At 40.6% G+C, this 16494-nt stretch overlaps 1 protein-coding gene across 1 annotated transcript in view; it reads right to left on the bottom strand.

The window, feature by feature from the left end:
• The window catches only part of TAF4B (TATA-box binding protein associated factor 4b), a 56920-nt gene that overhangs the window by 26908 nt on the left and 13518 nt on the right, over positions 1-16494 (bottom strand). The window contains exons 8-11 of the mRNA XM_059469611.1: positions 12442-12577; positions 11737-11842; positions 6559-6728; positions 3751-3881 (exon numbers count right to left, since the gene is read on the bottom strand). Of these exons, the coding sequence (XP_059325594.1) occupies positions 3751-3881; positions 6559-6728; positions 11737-11842; positions 12442-12577 (543 nt within the window). The remainder of the gene's footprint in view (positions 1-3750; positions 3882-6558; positions 6729-11736; positions 11843-12441; positions 12578-16494) is intronic.

The raw sequence follows: 16494 nt of genomic DNA, 5'->3' as shown, positions 1-16494 counted from the left end.
TCATCTGGTCCAGCCACCTGTACGAAGCTGGGCCAGTGAATAGTGATGATTAGTTTTAGTCCAACAATGACTGGACACACAGGCATTGAAACAGGACTGAGGTCCTTTTGGTCTCAAGAATAGCAATCAGTAGTTTATTTTATGTTCTATTTTTGCCCCCATTGGAAAGCCTGAGTTGACATTTACTTTAGCTCAGAGAGGCAGAGAAACGAAAGATCCAAAGCATGGTGAACTGGCAATGAAAAGCTTGGTTTTACTACTCTGCTTTTCCAAAGACAGACTTCTTGAGCCATGCGTTGGCCAGATGGCAATTAGGCAACACAAGACAAGGAGCCCATTCTAGATGAGGCATGTCTGTGCCACCTGTTTGTACCACTTTTTAGTGCACATCCTACAGCTGTCTTCTTTCTCTGTTACTTTGTGAACTTGCCTTTTTTTTCCCTGAGAAATTTATCCTGGGGCATTCATCAGCCAAAACCACCATGTACTTTCAGAGTCTCTTCGTTCTATCTTACACCAGTCACACATTGTAATGAAACAATTCTGACACACAACTATTCTAAAAGAAGCACAGGATTAGGCAAGGTTATATGTTAAGTATATGGACTATCCATGACTTCAGTTATTCACTTTTTAGTTTTCAAGGATACTATACTCAGACTCTTCTTCTCACACCCAGTTGTGCACTATGACAAGACAGAAGGAAAGGTAAAGTTTTCTTGTGGAGCATTGTTGTCTCCTGATCTGAATTTTCACAACTGAGTCAGAGCATGAAATCAATCCCTTTTCTGGTATTACGTTTGGTCCTTTTCAATGAGCCACCTCATTGTCACATATTACCAACTGTGGCTCAAAACACACCATAGACTGCAACCACAGACTTGCCCAAGCAGTGTCTGTGGCTCTGCAAAAAAGTCCAACAAACCTTTTCCTCTCCACTTCTGTTAATGCTCAAGTCTTTTTTAATTGCTCCTCACAAAGCATAAGCTATTTCTGAGTCACTCTCAGTACATCAGTACAACTTGTTTTGAAGCAGCAGTTTATAATAATCCACCACCATGCCACAATCCTTTTAAAAGGACAAACAAGAAAGCTGTAGTACCAGAAGATTATTTTTTCCAAAGTTTAGAAGTGTTTCGCTTTGGAATAGCCAGATATTTACACATTTTAAGACAAATCCATGACCCTATACCAACCAGCAATGTAAGTCTCTCAAGCAGAAGCTCCCCAATGCACTACCATGAGCCTATATGGGACAAGAAATAGATGCATCTATTTCAGTAACAGTATTTCAGCTCATCACCTGATTTAAGATAGCTTATTTCAGGAATTTTTAGAAGAGGAACACCTCCAGTTGTATTTTGTCCTACTCAATGAACATCTCTGTGGTCATTCAGCAGGGAATTGCTGACACAGAAAACATTACATTGTGCCCCATTGTATCATGACTTGTAGCCAGGGCTGTTATGATGAAGCATTATCCCCCACATCCCACGGCCCTACAGATAATGCAGCTTAATGCTGTGGTGTTTCAGTGCTACTGCATGAGGGGAAAATGTTCTCTTGGAGCATCATTTATAGCTCAGCACCACACCATGCCTCTTGGAGCCATGAGCTCAGGGCCTCCAACCACAGGAGCATGGCAGCTCTTTCATGCTGGGATGAATCCACACTAAAACCCTTTCCCTTTATGGTCTTCCAAAGGCTCTACATGAGTGCTGCAACAAGAGCTGCATCACAGAAAGCAGCTCCCAACCATCTGAAAGGCTATTCCTACTTCATATAAAGAGATCACCATCATAGTTTTATCCCAATTAAGTCTAATTTTAATTTATTTTCTTAAATTTAACAAAAAAAATTACTAAAGTTGACAAGTCTATGTGATGGCATAGCATGAAGCTTTTACCCTGCCAATTCACTCTCTCTGCAGGGCTATCTATCAGGTGAAAGCTGCTAGGCATGAGCTGAACAAACTGGGAAGAAGAGTTTCCAGACTATGATCCCATGAATTACTGGCCTTTTTACACCAACTCCCACCCTAACAACAGTTACTTTGGTTTCACCACAACTACCTCTATTGCTGTCTTTTTGTAATGAAGATGGGCCAGTACAAAACCCCTTATGGAGCAACCACCCAACCCTCCTGGAAAGACTCTGGGAATTTATCTGGCATAGATGTAGCCCACATGGTGCAGGGGTACCAATCAAAAGCCATGAGGGAAAAGAGAACAGGGGGTAAGCACCAGGGCAGATGGAATACAGGCCTGTATAAATATCTATATTAATACATAACAGGACTCCAGCACCCTGCAGTGCTCTCTTCTTGAACTTTAGATTCCTAAAAGCCTGTCAGTATCTCTCACAATAGCATTGCTCACAAAGGTAATCCTGTAGGACACTCCTCTGTCACATAATACCATCTTCCTGACAAAAGAGGGTATCTGTGCCTCTAAGATTACTGTGCCTGTTACTTTTGATTTTTTTTGTTTGTTTTGCTTTTGAGAAAAGAGGAAAAGAAAGCCAGCTTATTGCAATCTTATAATCTTATCACTGCTTCTGGCAATTCAATCAGACAAAAACCTGTTTTTCTATTGCTTTAGTTCAATGAGAAAGAAACTAGCCCTATCCAGCCTACTGTCCAAAACCATTTCCTTCTGTTCTTGGTGTCTGCAAGACACTGTGTCCTACTGGTTACTCTGGACTTCAGCTTTTTGCTCACAAGCTCAATAGTACCTCCCATTTTGGAGAAAACAACATACAACAAGTGCAGATTTCTGAAGTCTTTTCATACAGAACTATGTACTTGTTCTGTATTGATTTTCTTTTACATCTTCTTCCAGGAAGTACTCCTACTGCTCCAGAAAACACCATAAATACTCAGAAGTTTCCAAATAGTTGCCCTCTTTACTATTGCTGCTCCAGTGCTGAAAAACCAATAAAAAGTGTTCAGTACAAAAATAATTCCTATTCCATCAGTTGGTTGCTCTTGTTAAATTTCATTAAGTATAAAGTTCTTGTAAAAAAGCTCAACCTGAACAAACAGGAAACTAAGAGTTGACAGATACATTTGCTTCTCTTTTTTTTTTTTTTTTTTTCTAAAACAGCTTCACATTGAAAGATGTAAGGATTAGTATCTTGCTATTGAATGACAAAAGAAAAAAAGAAAGAGCTGGTTTGGCCAGTAAATTATCACTTCCCATTTGCACCATACAAGCATCTTAAGGGATACTAGCTCACTGGGACACAGTATACTTTATATTGAATGAAGCTAAAAAAAGACTTAAGATGACAAAAAAATCTTAAGATGAAAAGAGCCTCTGCCTTCATGGAGCACTTTCCAAAAGTAAAATAATCAATTCAGTTTCCCAAGGCTTTTTACTGAGCCAATACTGACTGCAATTCCACCAAGAGTAAATGCATAAAGAAAACACAAGTCCCTAAATCAACCCACCATCAAGAGCATTCAAAATCAGCTTTCCATTTACCTTGTAAGAGACTTTTTGTAACAGCCACCACTGCTATGGAAGAGAAGAAAAATATGCATTCAGTCTTATGCTGGGTTTTAAGAGCACCTGTCTAGCAAATCAAATGGAACAGTTATATGCTGGGCTAGACACAGCTAAAACCAGCCTTTGGTAGATACTGAGAAGGCAAATGTTGCCTGTGATGTGCCCACACTTGGAAGAGGTTTACCTTCAAGGCTGCAAAGCAGGAAAACTTTGAGCAAAACTTGCTAATGATTTCTTTTACCTTGTGGGTTGATACTCTGTGCCGAGCAATTACAGTTAGTTTTTCCAGGAGCCCTCGTAATCTTTCCTGTGTAGCGTGGGAGATCAAGTTCACAACATCAGAGTTAAGTTCCATAATGTCATGCCTTTTACCTGTGGAAGCAGAGAAAATCCATTACGTGTTTTAGTAGTAGCTGATAATTGAAATAATTAGCACAGCAGGTATTCTGTTCCCCCTGGAAGTCATACCCATTATGAATAAAGGTTTGGAGATTATGATTTTCCTGGTAAAGTCACAACTTCAAAGATCTTAGACATTACATTAATAAAACTTAGCCTGGAGCTTCAGAAAATATAGACATTGTTTCACTTAGCCTCCAGAACCACTCTCCTTGCAAGGTCATTTATAGGACAAAGTTAATAAGAACACAAATCAAGCTTCATGTTCAGGGAGGGGGAGAAGCAGTAGCTGTAGAAATTAGTGCCATATTCTGTTAATTCCAGTAATTAAAAAAATACAGAATTACATTTTGCCCTGCTTGACACCGTGCTTGTTAACAACTCATGACATTTATTTGACGAGCAGGAATGGGTCTTGCAGCGCACTCCAGGCACACGAGACCCTCCAAAGTGCCTCGGCCGACCGGCAGGGGCAGCCAGAGCCAAGGGAGCCACAGCAGCCGCTGGGACAGCGCGGATTCCAGCCCAGCCGTGCTCATCCTGCCGCCACCTTCAACCTTTCCTCCCGGGCTGCTGCTGGATCTCAGCGTCTCAGCAGCTGCGGCCGAGGCTGGTGCCAGCTCCAGGCAGGGCTGTGCTGGCCCTGCACGCAGAGCTGGGCATCACCTCTGCGACCTTGCGCGGCTGCGGGCTGCCAAGGAGAAGCCTTCCCTCGGCTGACACCATCCATCACTCAGCGCGGCTCCCCGAGACACCTGGGCGGCTGCGGCTTTTCCCTGGTGGGCACGGCAGGCAGCAGCTCCACATGCCTCATACGCTGTACCTGTCAGAAGCACTTTGCCTTGCCCTGCACTGCATTTACAGCAGCTGTAAGACTTTATGATGCAATACACAGCACGCCTTCAAAACCCATTTCAGTATTTACTGCCAAGTGAAGTGTTAAGAATGGATAAACAGCGCACTGTAAAAAAACTAATCACCTATTTCATTTGCTTTTGCTACTGTAACTGAAAATGAATGACAATCTCACAAGGCAGGGAGAACCTAGAATGTTTTTTCCCAGATACAATCAAAGCATTCCCCTGTTTGATCAGTAAGCACTGGCCTGTAACTTAACTGAGTGCAAAGCTCATTTTGCTCAAGCACCTCGCAATACTTCCACTGCAGCTTCTCACTAGACTATCAGATTAATGAAACACCAACTCAAAGACAAAATAAAATTCCCCCAAACCTCAAAACCTCCCTACACACACATTTCTTAATCCAGAGATGGCTCGATTCAAAAGCAGACATCTTAACTTTCTTAATTGCTCTACTCCCTGGCAGCATTCCTTTCCTTGCAAACAAGCACTTATCATTTATAACATGAATTATTGATATTGCTATGATTATTATTATTAATTTGGAACAACTACCACTCTAGCTATGAAACAGCCAGGCTTCTATTTTCCATCCTTCAACACAATGTCTTTACACCCACAACCAGCAAATTATTCTAGAAATAATCTCTCTGTTTTTGCAGAGCTCTTTATTTTTCCTTATAGCCACTTCCCACAAATGACTGATTCATCTTCAACTGAACTTTGAGAATATTTTCTAGGCACCCGGTCTGATGTGCATTTTCCCTTTGCCACTAGTAACACAGCATTTTCTATGCCCCATACAGCTCGAGATGACACATCTGGCTGACTGGGGCAGGAGCATCAAGGTCACAGGCAGCATTTGCAGGTTACATGCTTGTCACAGGCTGGCTGCTGTGTGTGGAAACAGAAAGACTTTGTGAACACGTGGTTAAGCCACTGCGACAGAATTGTGACTGTACATTCAGGTTTTCCTGGATGCCCAGCTGTAAAACTCAGTGTTCCAGTACAGCAAGTACTGGGCAGAGGGCACGAGCAAGGAGCTGAGCAACAAGCATGAAGTTTGCTGATGACAAACAGCAAACTGGGACCAGCCAGTGTGCTGCTACACAACTGCATGCTCCCTGCTCTGACCTAACACAACATTACTAAGCAACACTTATTATTTTTGCTCAAAAGAAATGATAGCTACATTAGAAACCTCCTGTAACACAGGCATTCATCATACATTCCACAGTATTATTCATTATACAGACAAACAGCTTAAACATCTCTTTTATATAAAATTAACAGAAGTTTTTTCCATGAAGGGAGTCATAAACAAAGCTGTGCTCTGTCTGCATTGGAAGTTTGAAATTTCTTCCTAATGTTAGTCAATACAGTACATTGGCAGACGAATGCAAAAACTGTTAGGGAAGTCAGTGTAATGCAACAAGTTAGAAGCTGCTGAGACAGAAAAGCACATTTAAGTGTTTTGAGGTTAGCACCTTTATGGTTGTTAAGTGTTGCATTAGGTTTAATAGTAAGAAAGTTGCTCACTTCTCACATGTTAAAGTGGCATCAGTTTCTTTTTTCTGGTTGTGCTTCATACTGTTTCCGTGTAAAGAAAACCTTAAAGGACAGTTGCTTCCTAGAAGGGGAAGTGAAAACTCAGTACTGTTTGGTGGAAACACATGAGATGGTAGATCATAATAGTTCCAGGTCCTTCTTCAAAGACTGGAGGCAGGCTGATGAAAGAGGCAAGGGAACAATACATCCATACATATCTGCTGTGTGTGCTTTGTTCTCACCTATGTTCAAGATCTTACTCTGAAGAGCTTCCAGAGACAGAAATGGTTCATCTGCACAAGAGTGAATCACTGTGCCAATGAGCTCAGAGTTTGCTGCCAAAATGCAGGCATTCTCCTCACTGAGATTAACCCCAGCCATTGAAGTCACATCATTCAGGTCATCTTCATCTCTACAAAAGAGGAGACCAACATTTTATGCTTTGTTTAGAACAGACACAAAGAAAAAGTCTCAACTATCAACAAGCAGCCACATCCACATTTCCTGTATGCAACAGATGTTCAGCCTGGGTGTGGACAGGGAGCTCCTAAAGCTCCCACACTTTAGCAAGGTGGCTCTGAAACATTAATTTGGCTAATGCCTCAGTTGCTAGGCATGCAAATCCTTTATATGAAACTGAAATTTTGAGCCAGCTTGGAAACCTAGGACTGAGTTAAACCCAGATTAAAAGTTCCCACAACCCCTAACCCTGCACCACCACTCTCGCAGCCTGAAATTTGTTCTAAAACTAATTCACCACGTAGAACCAAGTGTAGAATGAAGTCGAATGTTGACTCACTGGACTATAAACAAGCCCAATTTCTAACCAAGACGCATATCTTGCAAACTGAGGCTTAAAGCACAGGCTTATTAGCACAGACATGATCTTCAGTTTTCTTTAGCGAGTTCCCTTAAAACACAGGACACAAACACTCCTTGATTACTTACTAAAACCAATCCAGACCTTGTACTTTGGATCAGTCCTACCATACTTGTGTACATATCAGAGAAGATGCCACTGTTTCGGAAGCACCATGCCAGAGCTCTAGCTGGTAACACCATTAGTTGGATTCTCATGTAGCAGCTTTGGACTATATGTTAATAATAAAAACTCAGTTAGGGTGAACATCACTCAGACTAGCTTTAATAGCCTGTGTGCTTCAGCCTAATCTTTTTTTTTTAAGAGATAATTTAAGTTAAATTCCTGAATGAATTTTATAGGGAAAAGTTTTTGCACTACTTTGGCAGTGAAACAATCCAAGTTTTTTATCAAATGAGTTCAGACCATCAAGAGAAAGCATTTTTAATTCACAATGTGACAAAGGCCCTAATGGAGGCTTCAGGGATTTAGGACCAATCCAAAACAGACATCCATAGTATTGGGACAGATAAGTAAAATCATTCAATCTGAACATCTTTTTATTTGGAAAGCACAGAAAACAAAACCAGCACACACACCCCCCTCTTGAAGAGTATTCTCTGGCAAGGTTTGATAAAGTTCACCTTCAGAAAACATTGTGTGGCCTCAATAACTCTTGAACAAGGGTTAGCCAGGAATTTGTCATTCTAAGGTGAAATGATATTTCTTGGAGGCTATCCTTTGACTGACTAGAGGCAGAAGCTAAAGTTATTAGAACATGAGTTAGGGTTGAGGTTAAGCAATACTCAAAAGACACAAGAAAATGTTAGGATATTTTTCTTAAAACTATAGATGCATTTTCTCTTTTGGGTTTCAGTATATTTCTATGGCACAATTCCTCTGCAAACTTCCAGTGAGAGACCCAGACAGAAAAGGAGTCCAGCCTTGAGTCCAGCCACCTTCTACCCCTCCTTCCATTTGTGTGCCCTCATTGGCTAGCAGTTCCTATGTGAGTGTGTTTAGGGAAAAGGAGACCCAACAGATTCTCAAACCAGCTCCAGTGCTTTATGTCTAACTAGACACAATAGTTTCCCAACCAGACCTGTGCCCCAAATCCATCATACTAAGAAAAGTGTTATATCCCAGGACTGTCAGAACAGTTAGATGTCCACAGCTACAATTTAAAGCTGAAGCCAAGAGTGCCAGAACAGCTTCCCTCCTCCTTCCCTCTCAACCAGCAGCTGAGCAGCTCCATGTGTACACTCGGGCTCTGTCAGGCTAACAGAGACCCTGAACTTCCAACAAGCATGTCAATTAACCTTCATGGGACGATAATTGAGTGCTAACTGATCTTCACAAGGGCATTCCAGTTTCCTCTTCACAGTGACCACTACAGAGAAGTCTTTGCTGATGGCAGAGACAAGAATCCAGATGAAGCACAGTGGCTGCCACATATCTGCTGACAAAATCAGCACAACCAGCACCAGGAACACACATCACAAGCCATCGGTGCTGGAACCTGACATTACTCCAGTGGAACTGTTTATGGAATGCCAGGAAGGACGCTTGCATCCCAGGTACAACTGCATAGCATGCAGTTTCAGGAAATCATTTTTGCTTTTAATCTGACCACATACTCAAAACACTCAAGCAAAGAACAGATAAATTTCTATAATGTACATCTATCCATTTTTCTACATAGAGGAGTTTAATTTCTTTATAACCTGCCATTACCAGGTTACTGTTTTCTTGATTATTTCCATGCACACAGTCTCTCTAGTGGGTACAAGCATACAAGAGTTAAATGCAAGCATACCTGTACTGTTCAGTACAAATTCTAACTTTTTCACTGTGACACCTAAGCTTGCATTAAGACAAGCTTTGATGAAATATATGAAAACACTGTTGCACTTATTTCACTTAACCCAAAGAAATTACCACTATATTCCTTAGAAAAGTGCTCACTAAAGATTAATTGAATTTTCAGAAGCCATGGTAAGTTCACACTTTTTACTACTCTTTTTTCTTTGTTCAAACAAACCTCAATAATTTTAAGTAAGGTGTCATGTACTTTGAGTAAGCTGTAGAAATCATTCTACTAAAGTGATAAATTTAAAATATTACAGAGTGTACACGAGGGTGTTTCTGATGGATATTGACTTGCTTTCACTTTCAGCAATCCCCCCATAAAGACCCTTTCCTGCACCACTTCCTTTAATGCTCTTTACATTTGATCATGTCACACTCAGAAATGAGCAGGAAAAACTCACTCAGCTGTTACAAGCCTCCAGTGATTTAAGTTTACTAGGACAAGGTGGAAAGCAGAACTCAGGAGTTCTGAGAGATAGACCACAAAAAGTCAGGTTTGACATTTCTACTGGATATTCACTGCAAAAGAAGCCCAAGCAATGCAGATACACCTCACATCTGTGAATTTGCCTGCTGCCTGAAAAGTGAGTCTGGGGCACCCTCTGGTGTCTGACGGCCGCACTTGTCTCCTGAATCCCCGTAATTTACTCCATTTTATCCAAGAGTCAAAGGGAAAACTAGAAAGACACACTGAACCCAAACCTCTGTGCACCATCCTTGAAAACTACCCAGGCCAGAACAATTCCAGCCAAGCCAGAAAGTTGCACGTGCTTTGGAGAAAAACTCTATTAAACAGAATAAATTCAAAAGAAATATTTGAAGATGAAATATGTGATTTTTTTTTCCCAGAGTGCTCTGGCACATACTTTACAGAAATGTGTAGATCTGTTAAAAAAAAAATCTTGATTTTTCAAAACCAGGCTATTTCTTGGCATGCCATGGTGCAATGTCCATGCTTAGCTGAAACAACACCTGGAAGGCTGGAATGCTTTGTGTTTTGTTAGGTTTCTTGTGTTTGTTTGCTTTGGGGGCAGGAAATCACCAATCTTTTTACTGCTATCTCGGGCAACCTAAAGCAGCGTGTTAAAGAGCAGACAAGGTCAAACTGCAGCTAATTAAGTACAGCTCAGTGAGTAGAATGTCCTCAAATCCTAACCTAGCCCAGTCACAGAACGGCACAGGGAGTCAGGCTCCATGACACACTGCAGTGAGAGGGCACAGTAAGGGCACTCTCATTAGTGCCACATGTATAATCACATCAATTACGGGACACTCTCTGCTCGTAACAAAGTTCATCACAAAACCTGAAATCAGGCCATGGTGCCTCTCTCTGCCTCTCTCACACAGGATCAGCAGTTGACTGATCGTAGGTAAGAAAGTTTGATTATAGCAGTGAAAAGAAGAAACACCAAGGGTGTATCCAAAGACAAATTCTTTGTTAGAGATTTCCTATCTAAATTCTCATGGACTTATGCTACTTTGAAGATCACAATCCAAAAGCAAGAGAAATCTCTACTGAATCACATTGTAAAAGCAATTTTTTCCCTACGCTACGAATCTAACAATTCATGATTTACAAAAATTCAAATTTACAAAAATTCAAATTGATGATTTAGAAATGATTTACAAAAATTCAAATTTCTCATGTAAGACAGCTAATATATTCAATTTGGAAGATCACAGAAGTTTTTTTTCTTTTTTTAGTATGATTTGTTCATTGTTGCCTTTTTTATGACTATATTTATGAAGGGCTGTTTTTTTTAAACACCACTACCCAAAATTACATCCCACATTACATTCTAAAGTAGATTTCATAAGACCTTGAGGCAGATGAACAGAGCTATTGCTTTAAATATGAGCTTTTCATTTCAGCTTCTGGCAACCACTCTTTTTAAGTGTTCACTGTATATTGTATGCTACTGTAAACAGCAGCAGCTTTCTGCGTATACCAGTGCATTCAAAGCTGCAGCTTTCAACAGATGATAAGTCAACTGGTCAACAAGTTAGAGGTGTCATCATGTCTGCTTTTTTCCCGTGGAAGAGCAAAGTCAAACTTGCCCTGAAGTGGTAAGACTAATAATGCTTATGGCAGTCTGTACCTCTGTTAAAACATCACACTTCATAGCTGCAAAAATAATTTCTGCCTTTGAAAAGTTAATCAGTTGCCAGCAATAAAAGCTTTAAGCACTCTTGCAATCCAAAGGCCTAGAGAACATGTTAGAAATCATGTAGTCAAAGACTTTCACCATACACACAGAAAAAAGGAGCTAATTAAAGATTCTGAAAGGCAGCACAGAGCTTTAGACAGGTTACAAGGCAGTCCAAGTAGCAGTTCACTGCTATCAGACTATATGCAAAAAACAGAGGTTCTGACTGCTTTAATCCTGTTGAGAGACTTTACTACAAGATAACTAGATTAGTAATTGTACTCATAGGATGGAAAACGTGTTAGTGACAAGCTGACACAAAACCCAACCTCACCAGGACAGTTTTCTTACACTAAGAATAATTAACATCTGTGTAGAAGTTTTAAGGTTACCCATTGCCCATGAGTATTGTGACATGAAAAACATGTATCAGAAAAAAAGCTTCTGAAGAAAGTTGCTATTATTTGGGCTCCATTCCCATCTCTATACTTGCTTCTTCCTTTTGTTCCTTTTATACTTTAACTTCTGATATTGTTCATTTTTACCTGAAGGAAGTTGCTCCATTTTCTTTCATTTTCACTTTTTGAACAGGAGATGCTTGAAGTGACAGAATTTTATTTCTTGGCAAGGTAATTTGCTTCAGAATGGAACCTAAAACAAAACAAAGAGCATGCTGTAGTACAAAGAAAAATGCTAAAACAACTGTTTAGTTAGTTAATTATTCTAGGTAAGGTTACTCAGACTCAGTAACAACTAATTGGGTCCATCTGAAAACCAGACACTCTAGAATCTTACATTCTGCGAGTTCTGTATGGCCCAAAGTCTCACACATTCCCAGCAAACACCCTCCCTTCTGTGCTAGCCAGGGAAATGTTTCAGTGAAAACTCACTGGCTGAGACAAACTCTTATTGAGCACCAACCTGAACTTGTTGAAGGAAAAAGCAAGGCCTCATGAAGCAACTCTCAAAATCATCAGCTTAGAGGAAGTTCACTGCAAGGAGCTCAGTCGCAGTACTTTAACAAGTACAAATATTTGACTGACGTGCTCGTAACAAGTGCCAGAAGTAGATGTGACATTGATTTTCTCATCAGAGCTCCAGACAGTAAAGATGTTCAACAACACACAGAGCTGCTTGCTCCCGACAGACAGCCACCTTCTTGCACTCCTACAATCCACCAACAGCCTGCACTTATTTCTACACCTCAGCAGTCCTCCCCCTTCTTCATGAAAGAGGTTCTTGCACTTTACCTGCAGGAAACTGGCTGCTTTGAACAAGTGTGTTCAGTGGCATTTTCTTCTCAGCAGATGTCTGTAGGGTGAGCACTGAGGGCTGTGGGAGTGTGGATACTTGCTTGACAATGGCTCCTGATGGTTGCTGGACTACCTGGAAGTGGAATATCCAATATCAACAGTGAGAAGAGATAAAAATACAGAGAAGTAAACAGCATCAATGTTTCCATTTAGCCAGAAGTGCCACTGGGCAGGTATGCTTGTCTAGTTTTCAGTTTAAAGTAAACAGCATGCTCAGAAAAGACCTTTTTTTTTTTTTTTTTTTAAACTTCATGTCAAGAAATCTTAACAAGTGGTAGTGAGCTTTAAGCTCATTCAGTGAGCTCTACCAGACACTTCACCTCTATTCTCTACTGATGACTCCATTTGACAAGTGTCAAGTACTAATTATCACACAAGCCATTACACTGAGAGGCTTTCCTCTATGTAAGTCTTGCTCAGCAGGCTAACCATTAAAGAGTGAGTCTGCCAGTAACTTCAAAAGGGTAGGTATCACAAACACCTAGTCAAAAAGGGAGAACACCAAAACAACTGAAGTCTTGCACAAAATACTGTACCTGCAAAGAATTAAAGAGTACATGCTATAAAATTACTGATGTGTTTTTGGAATTGCAACATCAATTGTTAATTGAGATGCTGAGTTTCAAAGCGTTAAGCTAAAATACACCTAAACAGTTGCCAGGAACATGAAGTACTAAATAGCAACACCTACAGCAAGTAGAGCTTCTACACAAAGACATCAGCACACAGCTGAAGGGTAAAAAGGAAGGCAGTTCATAGTTTTGTTTAAAGAAACTCTTCAAAGAAACAAAACCAGACAGCAGGATGTCACCACAACACAGACCTACAGGCACAGCCCATAAATACTAATCCTTCCTCTGCAGGGGCAGCTATTAAAATGCAAGAAAGTAATAAAATTGCAGCATCCCTAAAAATCTCACTTCTAAGCCTCCTAACTAGCAGAATGTGGGCTGCAGCTTTGATACATGCTTTAAAAAGTTCTTGATTACAGGCAGTAGAAAGATGTTACTTCACCAAAGCATAAAATCAACATCTTCAGACTGAATCCTATTTTTTTAGCAGCAGAAAACTAACAAAGAAAATGTCAGGGTCAAGAAGCCTTTTTTCTCCTCTGCATCTTTCATTCTTACTTCAGAAACTCTAGAGGGTACTTGCACAAGTGTAATTAAAGAATTGACATTCACAATACTTCAGAAATTAGGCTCTCTCCTGTCACCTAACTTCTCTGCTATTAATACATGTCATCAACATAAGCATCATACATTCACAAAAAGATACTTTGTGTATCAAAGAGTCAAGATAACCTCTCAATCATCTCTGTATTGTTAGCACTAAGGCTTGGTGTAGCAGCAGTAATAGAATAACTGATCTGAAATTGGTATCTGAAAACCTGACAGACAGTTAACATTAAGAACTAGAGGAGGAAAGAACTACAGGAATACAGGGACAGACTGTGGACAGAGATGAGGCTCACATATACAGCACTCATGGAGCAGAACAAATGCTAAGGTTTGCTTCTATGTGTTTTTCCCAAAGTTCAGTTTGATCTCTCAGAAAAATCCAGCTTTCAAAACTGCAAGTTGTGAATAATGTCAGCAGCATCTTTTGTGAGTTCAGGTAACTAATGAGGAGTCAAGCAGCTTGGACACACTACTCACAGGCTGCACTAGCACTAACACACACCTAGAGATCCTCCTTACCACCAGGAAGAATGGTGCTTCATCCTCAGCATGCAAAACACTGCAACAGCACAGGAGGAAACACAAGTACTCCAGACTGAGGTATAGCAGACAACAGAAAAGAGATAGCAATGTTACAAGAATGGTCAAAGTGGAGACTGGGATGTAAATCAAGTAACCAAGGAGGCTACATTGCCAAGAAACAGAGAGGATGTGCTGGCAGTAGAGCTCATTGTCTGTTTGCCATTCTAACTCTAGACTAACAAAAGCTGGAAGTCCTTGAGAGTTGCAATGGGAGAGAACAAGAATACTGGAAATTTCAAAATGGATCCAATGCCAAAATGAAGCATTACCAACATCAGTAATATCTGTGAGAATATCCTTTCTCCAGGTTAGCAGCAAGAAATAATAAAGAAAAGGGACTGTTCCTCTGTGCCCTGTTAAGCAGGCTGACACAGACATCAGAATAAAATTATTGATGTTCTTAGGTTAAAAAAAATGCAACACAACATTCAGCTGACAATGAAGAGACAGCTGCCTGAAAGAGACTTTGATTAGCCTCACTGAACCTGTTTTACATTCATAAAACAAAGTTTGGAGATCAGCAGAGGAATGCTCAGGTATCATCACACACAAGCAATATTGCTTCATGAAGGAAGCCTCATTAATTGAATGCAAGAGCAATAACCAGGACAAACAAAAATAATGGAGAAGGTGGTTCATGAAAGCTCAGCTCCAAGGGGCCAAGACACTAGCAACTCACTAAGAGCAAGCAGTTGCAACAGCATAAACACTTCACTCCTTGGTTCAATCATTAATAATCTCCAGGCAGTGTGTCTCACTGGTAACTGTGGGGACTACACCATAAACCCCTAGCTGGTTATACCTGACATGAAGCTGTAATCGCACAGCAGCTTTCTCACCAATGGATGCCAGCATCTGGTAATGTAAATTTTCACTTATTGTGCTTCAACAAGAGACAAAACAATACCAGAGCAACACAAATGTTATTTCCAAGATGAAGAGTCTTTGTAAGCCAACAACCTTAAATGAGGTGGTGTTGAGAAAATCCTTCAAAATATGCAACTTCCACAGCACAGTAGTGCAGTCAATCCCAACAGTACCCCTGAAGAACAGGCCCCTCAGTGTCCACACAGAGTTTTGATAACAATGCTACAGAAATGAAAAGTTTCATGTTGCATCACTCCAGTCACAATTTTGATATTAAAATACAGCAGTGCTGCACTCTTGAGCACCATCAATATTATAATGGAGCTGGCACGTGAAAGTTCAAATTCTCTCAAGCACAAGAAGCCAAAACTAGAAAGGGTCATATAGAGGGAGTGTATGGCATCAAACATCCCTGTGGGCTGAAAAGGGAAAGAATTGCTGGCAGCATTGTACAGACAGATTTGCACAGCTGTGCTTCCTTTTTCGGCTGGCAGTAGGACCCTTCTGTTTAGGGAGGGCAGGTCCAGATTTGTTTTCTTATGGGAGAAAATAGACCCTCTGCCCTTTCAAGAGAAGGCACCAGGATAGCCATTGGAGATACAGCCACTTCTACTGACTTGCCCTTTGTGCTAGTAAGTTGTCTGAGCAAACACCAAGCTCCTGATATGGCCAAGCTGTGAAGTAGTCAACTCAGTCCTTCAACTGCATCTGAGAAGAGCAAGTATTTTAATCACTGTGCCTACCCAAATGAGGATAAAAACATGTTTTGTATGCAATTCAATATATGTAAGGCACAGCAAAGAAAGGCAATTGCAGCAGACTGCCACAGTGCAGCAGTGTAGAGGCAGAAGCCATTTCCTGAGTTCACCAATATCAAATTCAAGAAGTGTTTTGACTCCCCTGTGTGGAGCTAAGCTTCCTTGCCTATTTGTACAGATGGTCAACCCTTCCCCTGGATTACAAGCCTTGCTGTGCAGCCAACAAACTGTTCTCCTGCCCTTGTACTACCTAAGAAATTCTCCTTTTCTTCTGGCTGGAATTTCAAACTTAGTCCTCAAAGACAATATGAGTATAAACTCCTTTTCCAATTTGACTTCAGCTACTACTAGCGAAGATGCCAGTGCATATGCTTAATAACTCTTCTTTGGAGTTTTGGGGTTGAGGGTATTTTTCTTTTTTTTTTTTTAATTTAACAAATCCACTCAGAAAAAGGACTCCCCATCCATCCCACACATTTTTAAGCAAGTCTGGAAAGGTGAAAAGCTCATGCTTACGCTACCATAGCATGAACTCTTTATTTAGAATGCAGGATTCTTGCATTAGATCTACCTTATTCCCTTTGAAAGGAAAGGAACTAAAA

Source organism: Ammospiza nelsoni, chromosome 1, assembly GCF_027579445.1.
Source record: "Ammospiza nelsoni isolate bAmmNel1 chromosome 1, bAmmNel1.pri, whole genome shotgun sequence".
Taxonomy (NCBI): Eukaryota; Metazoa; Chordata; class Aves; order Passeriformes; family Passerellidae; genus Ammospiza; species Ammospiza nelsoni.
The sequence above is the reverse complement of the archived record's forward strand: the minus strand, read 5'-3'. Positions and strand labels throughout refer to the sequence as shown.